Here is a 19,248-nt window from a genome sequence, read left to right as displayed (position 1 = left end):
TTTCAAAATAATTAAAAACTCATGTAATGTTACAAACATATATTTCGACATACTATACTATGACTTTTTTAAGACTTTTTTCGACATACTATACTATGACTTTTTTAAGACTTTTTTCAACATACTATACTATGACTTTTTTCGACATACTATACTATGACTTTTTTAAGACTTTTTTCGACATACTATACTATGGCTTTTTTTCGACATACTATACTATGACTTTTTTCGACATACTATACTATGACTTTTTTAAGTCTTTTTTCGACATACTATACTATGACTTTTTTCGATATACTATACTATGACTTTTTTAAGTCTTTTTTCAACATACTATACTATGACTTTTTTAAGACTTTTTTCGATATACTATACTATGACTTTTTTCGACATACTATACTATGACTTTTTTTTCGACATACTATACTATGACTTTTTTCAACATACTATACTATGACTTTTTTAAGACTTTTTTTGACATACTATACTATGACTTTTTAAAGAATTTTTTCGACATACTATACTATGACTTTTTCAGTCCTTTTTTCAACATACTATACTATGACTTTTTTAAGACTTTTTTTGATATACTATACTATGACTTTTTTCGACATACTATACTATGACTTTTTTTTCGACATACTATACTATGACTTTTTTCAACATACTATACTATGACTTTTTTAAGACTTTTTTTGACATACTATACTATGGCTTTTTTCGACATACTATACTATGACTTTTTTCGACATACTATACTATGACTTTTTTAAGTCTTTTTTCGACATACTATACTATGACTTTTTTAAGACTTTTTTCGACATACTATACTATGACTTTTTTCAACATACTATACTATGACTTTTTTAAGACTTTTTTCAACATACTATACTATGACTTTTTTATGACTTGTTTCGACATACTATACTATGACTTTTCTAAGAATTTTTTATACATACTATACTACGACTTTTTTTGACATACTATACTATGACTTTTTTAAGACTTTTTTCGACATACTATACTATGGCTTTTTTCGACATACTATACTATGACTTTTTTCGACATACTATACTATGACTTTTTTAAGTCTTTTTTCGACATACTATACTATGACTTTTTTCGACATAATATACTATGACTTTTTTAAGACTTTTTTCGACATACTATGACTTTTTTATGACTTTTATTTCCGAAATAATTAAAAACTCATGTAATGTTACAAACATATATTTTGACATACTATACTATGACTTTTTTAAGAATTTTTTCGACATACTATACTATGACTTTTTTAAGACTTTTTTCGACATACTATACTATGACTTTTTTAAGACTTTTTTCGACATACTATACTATGACTTTTTCAATCCTTTTTTTCGACATACTATACTATGACTTTTTTAAGACTTTTTTCAACATACTATACTATGACTTTTTTATGACTTTTATTTCCGAAATAATTAGAAACTCATGTAATGTTACAAACATATATTTCGACATACTATACTATGACTGTTTTAAGACTTTTTTCGACATACTATACTATGACTTTTTTAAGACTTTTTTCAACATACTATACTATAACTTTTTTATGACTTTTATTTCCGAAATAATTAGAAACTCATGTAATGTTACAAACATATATTTCGACATACTATACTATGACTGTTTTAAGACTTTTTTCGACATACTATACTATGACTTTTTTAAGACTTTTTTCAACATACTATACTATGACTTTTTTATGACTTGTTTCGACATACTATACTATGACTTTTTTAAGAATTTTTTCGACATACTATACTATGACTTTTTTCGACATACTAAGCTATGACTTTTTTAAGACTTTTTTCGACATACTATACTATGACTTTTTCAGTCCTTTTTTCGACATACTATACTATGACTTTTTTAAGTCTTTTTTCGACAGGCTATACTATGACTTTTTTAACAATTTTTTCGACATACTATACTATGACTTTTTTCGACATAATATACTATGACTTTTTTAAAACTTTTTTCAACATACTATACTATGACTTTTTCAATCCTTTTTTCAACATACTATACTATGACTTTTTTAAGACTTTTTTCGACATACTATACTATGACTTTTTTCGACATACTATACTATGACTTTTTTCGACATACTATACTATGACTTTTTTAAGACATTTTTCAACATACTATACTATGACTTTTTTAAGACTTTTTTTGACATACTATACTATGACTTTTTTAAGACTTTTTTCAACATACTATACTATGAATTTTTTATGACTTGTTTCGACATACTATACTATGACTTTTTTAAGAATTTTTTCGACATACTATACTATGACTTTTTTCGACATACTATACTATGACTTTTTTAAGACTTTTTTCGACATACTATACTATGGCTTTTTTCGACATACTATACTATGACTTTTTTAAGACTTTTTCGACATACTATACTTTGGCTTTTTTGACATACTATACTATGACTTTTTTCGATATACTATACTATGACTTTTTTAAGTCTTTTTTCGACATGCTATACTATGACTTTTTTCGACATAATATACTATGACTTTTTTAAGACTTTTTTCAACATACTATACTATGACTTTTTCAATCCTTTTTTCGACATACTATACTATGACTTTTTTCGACATGCTATACTATGACTTTTTTAAGAATTTTTTCGACATACTATACTATGACTTTTTCAATCCTTTTTTCAACATACTATACTATGACTTTTTTAAGACTTTTTTTGACATACTATACTATGACTTTTTTCGACATACTATACTATAACTTTTTTAAGATTTTTTCGACATACTACAGTATACTATGACTTTTTTCGACATACTATACTATGACTTTTTTTTCGACATACTATACTATGATTTTTTTTCGACATACTATACTATGACTTTTTTTTCGGCATACTATACTATGACTTTTTTTTCGGCATACTATGCTATGACTTTTTTTAATGACTTTTTTACTTGGGCAGAGTGACACCTGAAAAGCTTGTTGTTACTCTCTGCTCCTCACCACGGGGCTTCTCAGGTGCTGCGAGCAAATCCCTCCGCCCGAGAATATAGTTCCCAGTATGTATACTGTTAGAAGATTCCTGTGTGTCATGTGACCTTGTTATTTGGACACGCTGTGACTATAAAAATCACAACATGTAAAAGGAACATGTTGGTGTTATTTTGTCACTTATTGGGAGCAGTAAGCTAGATGGAGCCGGTTACCTCCAGGATCTGTGCGAGCTAGGCTAGATGGAGCCGGTTACCTCCAGGATCTGTGCGAGCTAGGCTAGATGGAGCTTGTTACCTCCAGGATCTGTGCTAAGCTAAGTTAGCGGTGGGGGCGTCAGACAGAGTTAGGACACGCACGGATGAGAAGGCTATGTATGGACTCTGGGGGATACGGTGAATAAGCTAAGGTCCCAATAAGTCAGCAGATTCCTTTAAGTTACGTTTTCCCTTTTTTATGTTTTATGCCATGATAACTGTGTTATACAGCTCAAAAGACATTCAGGAGCTATTCCTACTTCTGACCATTTTTGTGCTTTTTAATTTGAGATGCCAGACTTGCAGATTGAAGAAGTGAAAGAGTGAAAAATTAGCTCACAGTGAGCAATAATGTGACAGGAGCAACAAAAAAAAACGGTAAAAAATGTCTTAGTTTTCACTGGGTTGAATTAAGAAAAACAACTGCAATAGAGCAATGGTAGATGAGAGAGGGATGATAGAGACGCAGCATCCAGCCGGCCCAGTAGTCCCAGCTTATCCCACATTAAAGAGCCAACAGGCCAGTGTGCACATTAATGTGCGTTCACCACTGAAAGGGGTCGAGTCACTGAGCAGGCACGTCAAAAGTTCAACAACAATTTCTTTATTTTATTTAGAAAAATGTATCCTTACAGAGCATTTCTGTGTAACAACACCATTAAACCGGATCACTGTGTGTCCAAACCAAACTATTTTACATTCATCAGGGTGAAAAGAAAGCAGTTTGAACAGGGATATCTTTAACGTTGTCAGCTACACATAAAGTTTGCAGTAAGCAGAATATGTTGCACTTTAAGAACACTTCATTTGTTTGCAATGTAATATACCTAAAAGCTTTTCATTAGAGCTGCAAAGATGAATCGATTAGCTGTTGAATAATGATAATGAATCGGCAACTATTTTTATAATCCATGAATCGAGTTTGAGTAATTCTTTATGAATAAAATGTAAAAAAATATCTGGTTCCAGCTTGTAAAATGTGAATATTGTTCTAGTTCCTTCTCTCCTCCGGAACAGTGAACTGAATATCTTTTGAGTTGTGGACAAAACGAGACATTTGAGGACGTCATCTCAGGCTTTTTGGTGAAGCACTGATCCACATTTTTCCAACATTTTCTGACATTTTATAGAGACCAAACAACGAATTGATTAATCAATTAAGTTCAATTAAATTTTATTTGTAGTATCAAATCATAACAAGCGTTATCTCAATACACTTTACAGATAGAGTAGGTCTAGACCACACTCTAGTTTACAAAGACCCAACAATTCCAGTAATTCCCCCAAGAGCAAGCATTCAGTGGTGAGGGAGAAACCTGGGACAGACCCAGGCTCTTGGTAGGCGGTGTCTGACGGTGCCGGTTGGGGGTGTGATGAACAGTGGCAATAATAGTCACAATAAAGATAATGGAACAATGACTAGAAATAGTAGTTGTAGTAGTTCATGGCGTAGCAGGGCACTGCAGGGCGTAACAATCGAGAAAATAATCAGCATTAATAATCGACAATGAAAGTAATCGTCAGTTGCAGCCCTACTTTTATTATCCCAAAGGGAACTGACATGCGTTGACACTTTCCCCCTCCCCCATCCACAACCTGCCATATGGCAATCACACCCGCCCTATAAAGAGAGGTCATGTCCATGAGGGGCATCGGAGGAACGAGAGAGTCCCTCCATTACGCTGTAGCGAACACAAGCGGCAACGACACTGAGCCTGCATGCAATAAGAAGATTAATGCATTCATGGAAAAGCTGCAGAACTCACATTTAGAGCAGAGAGGACAATCTGGACATCTGTTTAGGAGATAACTACAGGAGCTCTTATCTCCTTTAACTTTACACATAGATGTCAATGAAAAAAAAACAGACTATGTAATGCTACGAATATTATGTAATGTTTAATTAAAATTGAGCATTATGGAACAAAAGGTGGATGTTCACGTGTACATTTTCATCACGTCGTCACAGTAATCCACAGTTTGAAATCCACACAGTAGAAGTCAATCCTGCAAGCGTACAGCTTTGGCAGAGCTGTTTATATATAACCTACAATGAACGATATATGCGTCAGATGTGTCATCTATAAATATCCTAGATTATCGTATAGAAACAGCTCGCGTGGAACTAAATGCCGCCATGTCGCCCCCAGTCTTTCCATGTGAAGAATTGCTTGCGGAATCCCACAAATCCAATGTTTTGGGCGGGAAAAACTCGCACCAGCAACCACACGTGAAAGGAAAAGCATTCCTGTGTGCTGAAAACATCTTTTATCTCATCGGCAATTTAAAAAAAAAAAAGCTACTCCTTGTTGTTTCCAGTGGGTCAGGAAGCCAAAATCCTCATGTGCAAGAAAGACTGTGATTAATATCTGACCGGCCAATCAAACCAAAGATGAGCCACGCCACGGTGAAGCCGAGGAGCGATCGGCGTGCCTGGGCCTGCCGCCCTCCGACCCCCGCAGACAGCTGCCCGTCCTCGGGCAGGGTCCCGTTGCGGAGGCTCTCCGTCCCATTCCCCATCTCCTCTCGGAGCTCCTGCTGCAGCAGCTTGGAAATGAGGCTGTTGAAGCGGTTTTCCGTGGTGGAGGCTATCTCCGACGACACCGTGGTCAGGTTCAGCTCTCCGGGGTCCACGCACGTGCCGTTCGCCTTGGCGAAAACCACCTCGCCGAGATCCAGCCCCGCCACGGAGGAAGGCGAGGCGCACGGGATGTCCCGCACCAGCTTGTAGCTTTCCATCCACTCCTTCAGCCACTCTAGGGAGCAGTCGCACTCCCAGGGGTTTCGGAAGAGGTAGAGGCGGCCCAGGAAGTAGACGGGCTGGAAGACGGGGAAGGGAAGGGTGGTGAGGTTGTTGCTGTTCAGGTGGAGCGTGATCAGGCTGGTCAGGTTCTCAAATGTGCCTTCCTCGATGTAGACCAGCTGGTTCCTGTCCAGGTACAGGACCTCCAGCTCCACCAGGTCACCGAACCAGGTCTTGGACACGTTGGTCAGCAGGTTCCCCCCGAGGTTGAGCATCTTGAGGCGGACGAGGCCCTTGAAGGCGTGCCGCGGTAGATCACACAGCACGTTGTCGTTGAGGTAGAAGTTCTCCAGCCGCAAGAGGTCCTGGAAGGACTGGTCGTGGATCACGTTGATGCGGTTTTCCTGGAGGTTCAGGTACCTGGAAGAAGACAGAGATGTTTAAAGGAGAATTCCGGCCAATTTTGACGTTTGACGTTTTGAAGACAATTTTGGATCGTGCAACAAAGCGGGCCTGCTTGGTTCCTTCGGGCAATGATTGTAAAGATTTTCAAAGAATATGTTTAGGGCATTTCCTCTCTAACTGGGACGTTTTGGGACTGATTGGTGGGATTACTGTGGACCAAGTACACACGGAGATACACTGGTAAGAGCTAATGACGTTTAACCATGTATCAGCTCATTTAAATACGTTACTGTATTGTGTCAACAGTTCACTTCATTTAATATTGGATGTGGCGTTTTCTTTTGCGAGGTGATAATGTTCCACCAAAACAAGTTCCTTCCTGAGACTATTTAGCAGAGCCACCGTAGCTGCGTCCAAAGACCATTGTGATTGGTTTAAAGGGTCCCATGACATGGTTCTCTTTGGATGCTTTCATATAGGCCTTAGTGGTCCCCTAATACTGTATCTGAAGTCTCTTTTATATAGACCTTAGTGGTCCCCTAATACTGTATCTGAAGTCTCTTTTATATAGACCTTAGTGGTCCCCTAATACTGTATCTGAAGTCTCTTTTATATAGACCTTAGTGGTCCCCTAATACTGTATCTGAAGTCTCTTTTATATAGGCCTTAGTGGTTCCCTAATACTGTATCTGAAGTCTCTTTTATATAGACCTTAGGGGTCCCCTAATACTGTATCTGAAGTCTCTTTTATATAGACCTTAGTGGTCCCTAATACTGTATCTGAAGTCTCTTTTATATAGGCCTTAGTGGTCCCCTAATACTGTATCTGAAGTCTCTTTTATATAGGCCTTAGTGGTCCCCTAATACTGTATCTGAAGTCTCTCTTATATAGACCTTAGTGGTCCCCTAACACTGTATCTGAAGTCTCTTTTATATAGACCTTAGTGGTCCCCTAATACTGTATCTGAAGTCTCTTTTATATAGGCCTTAGTGGTCCCCTAATACTGTATCTGAAGTCTCTTTTATATAGACCTTAGTGGTCCCCTAATACTGTATCTGAAGTCTCTTTTATATAGGCCTTAGTGGTCCCCTAATACTGTATCTGACGTCTCTCTTATATAGACCTTAGTGGTCCCCTAATACTGTATCTGAAGTCTCTTTTATATAGACCTTAGTGGTCCCCTAACACTGTATCTGAAGTCTCTTTTATATAGACCTTAGTGGTCCCTAATACTGTATCTGAAGTCTCTTATATAGACCTTAGTGGTCCCCTAATACTGTATCTGAAGTCTCTCTTATATAGACCTTAGTGGTCCCCTAATACTGTATCTGAAGTCTCTTTTATATAGGCCTTAGTGGTCCCCTAATACTGTATCTGAAGTCTCTCTTATATAGACCTTAGTGGTCCCCTAATACTGTATCTGAAGTCTCTCTTATATAGACCTTAGTGGTCCCCTAATACTGTATCTGAAGTCTCTTTTATATAGACCTTAGTGGACCCCTAATACTGTATCTGAAGTCTCTTTCCCGAAGTTCATGTGTTCATGTGTACTTTGCTCGTTTGAAAGCCATGATGTCTCTCTCTCATGGGGGGGCCAAATTCTCTGGGCGGGCAAAGCAGAGAAAGGGGAGGTAACCTTCCTCCTTATGACATCATAAGGAGAAGATTCCTGATTGGTCCATCTGATCTTTCATTTTCTCAAAGGCAGAGCAGGGCTTGGTTTACACCTATCACCATTTCTAGCCACTGGGGGACCATAGGCAGGCTGGGGGAACGCATATGAATGTTAAAAAAAACTCATAAAGTGAAATTGTCCTGCCATGGGACCTTTAAAGAAATACAAACAACCCAGAGCGTTTTTTTCTCCTATCCCAGAATGCATCTGTGGTGTAGCCAGACCTTAAGACACTATAGCTTTTACATGAGCTACTTCCAGCCTGCGACGTACTTGAGACTGCCCAGGCCCAGCAGGGAGTTGTAGGCCACCGCCTCGATCCGGTTCCTCTCCAGGTAGATGTGCGTCAGGTTCTCCATGCCTCTGAACGCCCCGGGGATCCTCCTAAAGTTGTTCTGGAAGCAGAGCAGCTCCTTCAGCGCGGTTTGCTCCAGGAAGATGCGGTCCGGGATGTTGAAGAGGTTACAGTCTGACAGGTCCAGGCGCACCAGCTTCTTCAGCCCCGTGAACGCCCGTGTGTGAAGGTAACTGATGTAGTCGTTGTGCGCCATTCTCAGCTCCACCAGGTTGGGAAGGCCCTGCAGAACAGAGGGTCAGTTGTGTGTTAAATGTGCTGATCTAGAGACAGGGTTTTCTCCAGTGTATTGCGGTTGGTGGCACACCAGGCCTAAGTATAAATGGCATAACAGTTACTTTTTTACCAAAAGGGAACGTTTTTGCCATGAATTTCCTTTTGCACTGGCTAAAACCTCTTTGGGGGGGCGCCTAAACTCTCTCTGTAGGAAGAACCCACAGACAGTATATAATGGACCAATAGACCCCGTTTAAGCGACTTTGAGTCTATGAAAAGCACTATATAAATTCAATTTATTATTATTATTATTATTATTATTATTAAGTTGCCCCCCACCAAGCATAAGCCACTGGGAATTATTAATGTATTTTTAACCCTTGTGCTGTCCTCGGGTCAAATATGACCCATTTTCAAAGTTATTATATCATAAATATGAGCTTCTGGGGGGGGCCTTTAGCTCACCCAGTAAGAGTGTTCGCCCCATGGTGGCGAGTCCTGCAGCGACGCGGGTTCGAGTCCGACCTGCTGCCCTTTGCTGTTTGTCGTCCCCTGTCTCTCTCCCCCTTTCTAGCCTGTCCACTTTCACTGTTTAATAAAGGGAAGCCCCAAAAAAACAATCTTTAAAAGAAATATGGGTTTCTTTGAACCAAAATGCCCCCAAAATAGCACGGATGCATGGATGTACTTTGTATGGAACCCATTCAACAATCTTTGCATGTAAAATTAATGATTACTTTTATTGAATTTTGGGTGTTTTATTCAACGTTTAAATGGTTTTAAACATTGGTTTAACAGTATCTTGACTAAACTTTGACATAAACCAGTCTGTGATCCACTCAACATCCTCTGATATTAACTATTAGTCAAAGTAATTTCTGCTTTTTTAACTCAAAAATTAGGTATAATGTTGTGTAAATTAGGTGTATTGACCATGAATTTAAAAATAAAACGTTGGAAAAAGTGACAAAGACGTTTAAAAAAAATTGGTTTAAGTTAATTAATTAAGGGTTAAGACGTTTTTTTTTTAACTATACTTTTAGTGCGCCAGCTCGGTTGGAAACTTAGATGTAGACATGTTTTATTTATTTTGATTTCCACTCAGCTTTTAGCGCTGACTTAATGTAGGGCCTTATTGAATCTTTCTTATAGCTTTATTAAATTCTCAATTGCCCAATTCCTTCCATGATTCTGTCATCGCAGAAACTACTGGGATCTGCCATCAGTCTGTGACTGGCCTCATCAAAAAAAAGACAATTGCCAACAACTTTTATAGGGGGAACAGTGAAATATGTAGTTTCACAACTTCACAAGGGGCGGTTTGGTTTAATAGACCCCAAACTAAAGCGATAATAATAATAATAATAATACATTTCATTTGGAGGGGCATTTTAAAACACCCAAGGTCACCATACATTAGATTTAAAACATAATAAAAACAGCAAGACAGGCTATAACAAAGACAAGACATGAAATAACATGAGACAAAGTTGACACTTTAAAAAGAGTTTGGTTGTGGAAAGGGAATCAGTGCATTTCTTAATTTATAAGTTATAGTGAATGAGCCAGTTTAACTCGATTTCAGCCAAAGCTACAGTCAAGAGAACAGATTTAATTTACTACTTTGCATTACACATCTATAAAACAAAAATGCACCCTCTGCAAAAGAGGTGTTTTCAGGATAGAACATGAATTTCTGAGGAAATCTGGGCCACATGCAAGCAAAAAAGTGACAGTTTAACAAGATACAAATATACGATATATATATATATACGATTTTTTTTAATCCAAATACAGTATAAATAATTTGGATGTTTAACAATCTTTGTTGCACACTGCACAGTGACTTTTCAATTAGAGAAAGGGTTTGCCTGTGCAATTTTGTTTATGTTGATGCACTTTAATTAAATACAATAAAGATATATTTTAAAAATATATTTACAGTTTGCAGTTATTTTGTTTTAAATGGAAGGGGGGAAATCGAATCGTAAATGGAGTTTTTTTATAAAAGAAATCGCAGCTTTTAGCTCTACCTACTAGTCATTATTCCTGCTTCTCTTTAAGAGAAGTGCACTCGAACATCAGCACAAAATCTGAGCAGACCTTGAAGGCCCCGGGGGTGATGAAGGAGATGTTGTTGTGGTCCAGAGAGAGCGTCTTGAGGGAGGGCAGCGTGCCGAAGGCCCGCTCCGACAGGAACTTGAGTTTGTTCTTGTCCAGGTTGATGGCGGACGCCTCGCAGGGGAACTCTTTGGGCAGCTCCGAGATGCTGGCGCGGTCGCACAGCACCGTGCAGCTCTTCTCCTGGGTGCAGGAGCAGGGCGGAGGACACGCCCGGACACACGACCACCGGGCCAGCACCGCCGGGGGCAGCAGGCACAGCACCGAGACTGGTGGGGGGGCGGGAGACAACACCGCAGTCAGTCACAAATACTTTACTGCAAAGAAAGAACTACGAGAGCCAGGGAAAGGAATGAAGTGCTTTCAATATTGTGTAAAGACTGGAAGCATGGTGGAAACAGGTAACCGGGCTCTGGGCGAAAGAGAACCAAATCCAACCTACCAGCATCTCTAACGCTAACGTTAGGTTAGGTTAGGGTTTAGGTAAAGAAGAACTGGACAGTTGGGTTTAGGAAAACAACAAGTGGCGTAGTCTGGTTTATTGTAGTGAGCATACTGTGTCGTTTTGTTGTCATTACGTAGAATTCCTCATGGGGGCAACAGAAACTACGCACTATAGCTTTTTTTTTTTTTTTTTGTTTAGATAAATATTTTGGCATTTTAGTCTTTAAAGGAATACGCCACTTGTTGAAATAGTTCTTATCACGCTCTACCCTGGCTGTAGATAGGTTTACCAACACATTTTTTGTCTCAGTGCAAGTAATTAGGTTGTTTTTTTTGTCTTTTGTTGGCTCACTTTTACTCACAACATGCTAACCGGCAACATAGGATTCCATTCACTATGCTAAGCTAACTAGCGGCTGCGCTGCCGGTGTTGCACCGGATTAAAACGATGCATGCAGAAAAAATGCGTTGGCCCACCTATCTACAGCTAGAGGAGACCCCACCTATCTACAGCTAGGGGAAACCCCACCTATCTACAGCTAGAGGAGACCCCACCTATCTACAGCTAGGGGAGACCCCACCTATCTACAGCTAGGGGAGACCCCACCTATCTACAGCTAGGGGAAACCCCACCTATCTACAGCTAGGGGAGACCCCACCTATCTACAGCTAGGGGAAACCCCACCTATCTACAGCTAGGGGAGACCCCACCTATCTACAGCAAGAGGAGACCCCACCTATCTAAAGCTAGGGGAGACCCCACCTATCTACAGCTAGGGGAGACCCCACCTATCTACAGCTAGAGGAGACCCCACCTATCTAAAGCTAGGGGAGACCCCACCTATCTACAGCTAGGGGAGACCCCACCTATCTACAGCTAGAGGAGACCCCACCTATCTACAGCTAGGGGAGACCCCACCTATCTACAGCTAGAGGAGACCCCACCTATCTACAGCTAGAGGAGACCCCACCTATCTACACCTAGAGGAGACCCCACCTATCTAAAGCTAGGGGAGACCCCACCTATCTACAGCAAGAGGAGACCCCACCTATCTAAAGCTAGGGGAGACCCCACCTATCTACAGCTAGGGGAGACCCCACCTATCTACAGCTAGGGGAGACCCCACCTATCTACAGCTAGAGGAGACCCCACCTATCTACAGCTAGGGGAGACCCCACCTATCTACAGCTAGAGGAGACCCCACCTATCTACACCTAGAGGAGACCCCACCTATCTACAGCTAGAGGAGACCCCACCTATCTAAAGCTAGGGGAGACCCCACCTATCTACAGCCAGGGGAGACCCCACCTATCTACAGCTAGGGGAGACCCCCCCTATCTACAGCTAGAGGAGACCCCACCTATCTACAGCCAGGGGAGACCCCACCTATCTACAGCTAGAGGAGACTGTGATAAGCCCTATTTCAACAAACGGTGGCATATCCCTTTAATAGACAGGACAGCTGTAGACAGGAAAGGAGGAGAGGCGATATGTTTTTTCCCACTATGACCATGCCAAGCCCGGCCCTTCAATAGCGTTCACAAACTACTATTGGCCAGGCATCCATGCTTACATGTAGAGGTCCTATCTCCTGACCAATCCCCTAACCCTAATAGTTTTAACCCAAATCTAACCTTAACCACTCGAGGTGAAATGCCTAACCCCAACCAATAGTGGTGCTTCGTAGGGCGGTTCTTGGCGTGGCCATAGTGGGATTCGTAATTTTGCAGGGGGGGAGAGAGAGGGGGAAGACATGCAGCAAATGGCCGCAGGTCGGACTCGAACCCTGAGCTGCATTGAGGACTGAGCCTCTGCATATAGGCGCCAGGTGGGAAGCTACCAGGTGAGCTACCCAGGCGCCCTGTCATTCAGATTTAAAGAACTTATGTTAAGATGAAGTGGATGTGTCTGGCCAGTGTGTGTGTGTGTGTGTGTGTTGAATAAGAAGCTGGCTGGGACACTAATCATGCACCTGTAGTAATTAAAGGTGGTTAAACAGACATCTCAGGCTCTGTGTCCCCCTGGTAGAGGACAGAGGTTACACCCGCAGGCCACGGTTTTAACACAAAGCCCAGGGCAGACTGGAAGCTCCACCTGACATGTGAAGTACTAATTACTGGTGCTGTGCTACAATCTGCAGCCCACGCTCTGAACGAGAGGCTCCCTGCCATTTGAGTGCACCCTGGGGTGACCTTCTGAGAATACCTTTATTTCTCCTATGAGAAGGGAAAACACAGATGACATCCAAAACATAACGGAATATAAAGCAGTAAGGGGGCTTTCTCTGGATCACTAAAGTTGACCCCAAAGCAACGAGGACAAAATAAATTAGGCTACTTATATTTGTCTTAAATGTGCGGTGAAGGGAGGATGATGCATGACACACGGGACACGATCCCCAGTCTCCTGGGTGAAAGTTCTGTGTTGTTTGACCCATCCAACCCCCCAAGTAACCTCCCTTTGCGAAATTTGGGGCTTCATTTGGGGCTTTCAAACTACCACAGTTGTCTCTCTTAATACTACGTCATCTTACATCGGCTGCTCTGCCTGGTGCGTTCTACAAACACGCTGAAGGGTGAGGCATTAAATGTCTTCGATAGGACAAACGCATGGGCGGCGCCAGGGAGGGGCTTGGGGGGTGCTGTAGCTGCCCCATAAGACACCCACTTAGCACCCCCAAGAAATAGCTGTGGTTTAGTGAAAATGTTATGTGTAAATACTATAATTTATATTTGAAACATTTGTAAATACATTAATAAAAAAGTCAATTCCCTCGAGTATCGCGATATTTTATTTAGCAATACTGTATCGATTTTCAAAAAGACAGTGGTTCACGTTTATGTTGTGTTTAAACCCACCTACTTTTAGATGGCTATGCTGAGACGCACCACTAGTGTCCTCGCCTAGCAGTGCCTAGCAGTACCTAACAGTGTCTAACAGTGCCTAGCAGTACCTAACAGTGTCTAACAGTGCCTAGCAGTACCTAACAGTGTCTAACAGTGTCTAACAGTGTCTAACAGTGTCTAACAGTGTCTAACAGTGTCTAACAGTGCCTAACAGTTCCTAGCAGTGCCTAACAGTGCCTAACAGTGCCTAGCAGTACCTAACAGTGCCTAACAGTGCCTAGCAGTGTCTAACAGTGCCTAGCAGTGCCTAACAGTGCCTAACAGTGCCTAGCAGTGTCTAACAGTGCCTAGCAGTGTCTAACAGTGCCTAGCAGTGCCTAACAGTGCCTAGCAGTGTCTAACAGTGCCTAGCAGTGTCTAACAGTGCCTAGCAGTGCCTAGCAGTGTCTAACAGTGCCTAGCAGTGTCTAACAGTGCCTAACAGTGTCTAACAGTGCCTAACAGTGTCTAAGAGTGCCTAACAGTGCCTAATAGGGCCTATCAGTGCCTATCAGTGCCTAGCAGTGCCTCACAGTGACTGACTTTTGCTAGAAGCTAACTATGTAGCTATGGCTGAACTTTGGCCTACATTAGCATATGAACATCATGTCTTTTTTTTACATATTAGTTTGTCTAAAATTATACTTTAAAAAAATCCCAATGGGGGGGGGGGGGGGGGGTGGGAGTGGGTGATGGTTCATGTTCAAGTGTGTTTGTCTGTTCTGAATGTTTAAAATGAAAAAATAATAACAAATTGATCCCAATATATTGCCTTAGGCACAGTATCGAAATATATTTGAAATATATTGAATCGTGACCCATGTATCGTGATACGCATCGTATCGCCAGATTCTTGCCAATGCACAAAAAAAAAAAAAAAAAAACGATTATTTTTATAATAAAAACATAAAGCCAACACAGGCCATCCTATCCAGCCAACGGGCGCAGCACATATTCACCTTTTGACCTCAGGTCCGCAGTAACGTATTTACACAGAAGAAGAAGAGCCCAATATTTGGCAGCCGTTAGGATGAGCATTAGCGATGGATCGTTTCAGCGTCAGGACATTTGATTTGATATTTGAGTCATGTTGAGCGGCAGGTTTTGGGGCTAAACTGTCTCTTTGCCAGCTGCTGGTGAAATGGCGATGTGATTAGGACAGAACAGCTTACATCAGAGGTTAGCCCCACGACAATAGGTACTGTCTGTGCCTGCATTCAGCTCACATTCGCTCGAGTTCGGCCCTGCTTTCCTTTTAGCCCGATCCGTCGATATACATAGACTACATCCCTCTAAAAACACATTTCCTCGTTTCCTAGTGCGTAGTATGTGAGTAGTGTGTAGTTTATAGTGCATAGTGCGTAGTGTGTAGTGTGTAGGAAGGGAAGCAAGTGAAGGAAACGTGGATGCAATTTAGGGGGAGTGAGATTCAGCCACCGTAGATGAAATGTCTTTGATGGATGCACATTTTCTGGATGCTTCACTGACAGAAATCTTTATGTTTCCTGTGCTAAGACATTATTCATTATTATTCTTATTATTAAACAAGGTTTAAAAGTGTGTGGTTTCTTTCACCAAGCCAGTGTAAACTGTGCAGAGCATTTTGGCAGCGGAGGAGGGAAAACAAGAAGCAGAAAAGGAGAGAAGGGATTGAAACTGACCAGTGAAAGTGATGACAGTCATTACTGTAGTCTCTCATCTGGGACATGCCAGGATTAACGGCGGTCTGAAACGGCACAAAAGCAGCACAGCAGCACTTAACGATGAACGGTTATGAGTTACATAAATATGTCCCGAAGCCAGTTTGTTGGGAAGTGTGTAAGTGAATTCAAGAGGGGCCGTTTCAGCTCCATTTGACTCCTTAACTTTAAACTGGTGACAACAGAGGAAAGTTACAATTTGATGTTGTCTCCGTAAAAAAAGCTAATTTACACAATATCCCAAATGTTAAAGTCTCTTAACAGCCACACAGGGTTTTAAAAAATAAAAAATAAAGTTATTCTGGCTGCTTAGACTTCTGCTATGGTTGAAGCATAGATGGGAATTTATGAGGTCACACATCCTTTCAACCAATAAGAATGACAAAGCTGTCGTTAGTCCTGCACTGACAGGTGCAACAGAGCTTACAGGAGACTCAGGAAGATGTCTATCAGTCAAGGGCCGAACTTTGGGTTCGACATTTGGGGGTTGAGATCTCCACTTTTGAGGAAAAATGAAATTTTCACTTCATTTCTTAGCATTTCTGTTGAATCTTCCTGCAACAACGTGTGCCTTTTCTGCATCAATGTATGGCTATACAACCTCCAGACAGTCCTGGGAAGAAACCCCATGTGTGGGTGTATCAGGGCCTTTAACCTGAGCAAACAGAAAGAAAGAAAGAAATGGGGAGGACATGCAGAGAGAAAGGAAGCGACATATACCTGATGGACCTGGAGATCTTTCCAGATGGTTGCATCCATGTGGGTTAAAAGTCCCGGTCCAAATATCGGTGCCTGGTGTGTCCATCCTGCTCGTCCCACATCAGCCTGCAACGGCAACACTGATGCTTCTGCCTGACGCACTTCTCAGTGTGTGTGGTTGTGTTTTTACACTTCATCCTCCCCCCTCCACTGTGTGTGTGTGTGTGTGTGTGTGTGTGTTATGAAACACACACACACACACACACCAAAAAGCCATCTCTTAATGGCAGTCAATCCCCTGGATGGAGTGGTGGATGGAGATGGGCGGTTGGCAGGATTACAGAAGTAAAGAGAAGCTCTCAGATCAAAACGGGGCAGAGTGGTAACTTAGAAACACACACAGATTACACACACACACACACACCTACAGCCACAGACACAGACACACACACACAGGCACACACACACACACACACACACACACACACACACACACACACAGACAGACAGACACAAAACACACACACACACACACACACACACAAAGATCACACCCACACACACAGACGCACACAGGCAGACAGACAGACACAAACACACACACACACACACACACAAAGACCACACCCACACACACACACACACACACACGCACACATACAGACACACACACACAAACACACAGACCATACCCACACCCGCACACACAGCCACAGACACACACGCACACACATAAACCCCACACACACACACACACACACACACACACACACCCACAGACACACCCACAGACACACACACAAACACACACACACACACACACACACACACACACACACACACACACACGCACACACACACACACACACACAGCCACAGACACACACACAGCCACAGACACACACACACACACACACAAAGACCACACCCACAGACACACACCCACAGACACACACCCAGACCATACCCACACCCGCACACACAGCCACAGACACACACACGCACACCCACCCACACACAGACAGACACACACAGCCACATACAGACCCCACCCCCCCACACACACACACACACACACACACACACAGCATGAAGTTGGACATAAAACTGTTGAAATGGATTAGGGGATCAGTGTGCCGTCACCGGGGTGATCTGATGAATATACGTTGTTAAATAAGAATACTGTACTGTCCGATGCTTTATAGACCACAGAGATGAACGCGTTCCCTAAAATGATAGTTTTTAAAAAGAGACCGAGACATTATACAACAGTGTGATTGGGGTCAGTGGCCGGGTGGTTATGAAACCTACTTTAAGTGGGGTAAACCCGTTTAGATGGAACCATTGTCTGGTCTCTTTACTGCTTAAAGAGCTCCCACAAAGGTCACAACAACAGGTCAGCTTACTCACGTGTTCACGTCACTTTAAAGTCCAGCACACTAACCAAAATCAGGTTACCGTGGGAACAGACGATTGTGACAACTGTCTGTAGATTTGGGTCGCTGGGGGATTCGGCTCACCTCGTCAGACAGACAGACACACACACACACACACACACACACACACACACACACACACACAGACACAGACACAGACAGACAGACAGACACACACGCACACACACATTGACAGACACAAACACACACACATATGCACAGACAGACACGAACACAAACACACAAACACACAGACACAGAGACACACACAAACACGCGCACACATTGACAGACAAACACACACAGACTCAACATGCTTTTCTGTTGTCTCCGATTCGGGCGTTGGACTTGTTGGTATTTGGACTCGAACTTGTCTCGGACTCGGCTGTTGGACTCGGACTTGTCTCGGACTCGGCTGTTTGACTCGGACTTGTCTCGGACTCGGCTGTTGGACTTGTTGGTATTTGGACTCGAACTTGTCTTGGACTCGTTGGTATTTGGACTCAGACTTGTCTCGGACTCGGACATGTTGGTATTTGGACTCGGACTTGTCTCGGAGTCGGACCGTTGGACTCGCCAAATATTCCAGCTGGTCTCGACCGAGTCCAGCACTTTATGCTTTTGTTCTAAAGTAACTTCCTCCTTCAAAACAAAACCAGTGATGAAGCGCGCTCGTTCAGACAACAGGTGTTAGTTTACTTCAAACTCCATCTAGGACGGGCGTTGTGATTGGTCACCTGGTACACACCTGGCTGCATCATATACCTCAATCATCAGGTATCACTCAGTTCCATTTAGACCACAGACACGATGCCAGAGAGCTCTCTGTACTCTGGATTCTTCAGGACAAGTCACAAGTCCAAGAATGGGAACATTTCCAGGTTATATTTTAAAGTTAATAATAATATGGCCTAATTTGATCCTGTAGTGTGTTACTCTGCACTTGCTTTTTGATTATTACAAATAATAAAGCACAATGATCATCTTAAAGTAGAAGATATACGGTCCCTCCCATCACATGAACAGGTAAGGGAGTGGTCTTGAAGAGGATTCTTTATTTTTTTGTCTCGGTATCAACCGTCTCTCACTTGGACTCGGTCTCGACTAGTCCTGGTCTACGACTAGACTACAGCCCTGCTTTTTGAGCGTCATTTATTTATCATCTGCTTTTTCAATGTTTTAGACACAGATGTGAAAAAAGAAACGCAAAACGACCCCAAAGAAAACCGAAATGACCAAAAAAAGAGACAAGAACCCACAAAATGTACGGGAGA

The 19,248-nt window shown here is 41.8% G+C and overlaps 1 protein-coding gene across 1 annotated transcript; it reads right to left on the bottom strand.

Moving 5' to 3' along the window:
• Positions 1 to 5,633: 5,633 nt before the first annotated feature.
• nyx (nyctalopin) lies at positions 5,634 to 18,502 on the bottom strand. The gene is made up of 4 exons (XM_028590385.1): positions 18,283 to 18,502; positions 10,792 to 11,078; positions 8,391 to 8,695; positions 5,634 to 6,456 (listed from the first exon to the last, which is right to left on the bottom strand). Exons 1-4 carry the CDS (start codon positions 18,500 to 18,502, stop codon positions 5,634 to 5,636), a joined length of 1,635 nt encoding a protein of 544 aa, XP_028446186.1.
• Positions 18,503 to 19,248: the final 746 nt, after the last annotated feature.

This window comes from Perca flavescens, chromosome 11 (genome assembly GCF_004354835.1).
Source record: "Perca flavescens isolate YP-PL-M2 chromosome 11, PFLA_1.0, whole genome shotgun sequence".
NCBI classification, from domain to species: domain Eukaryota; kingdom Metazoa; phylum Chordata; class Actinopteri; order Perciformes; family Percidae; genus Perca; species Perca flavescens.
Note: the sequence above shows the minus strand (reverse complement) of the source record. Positions and strands in the feature narration are given on the sequence as shown.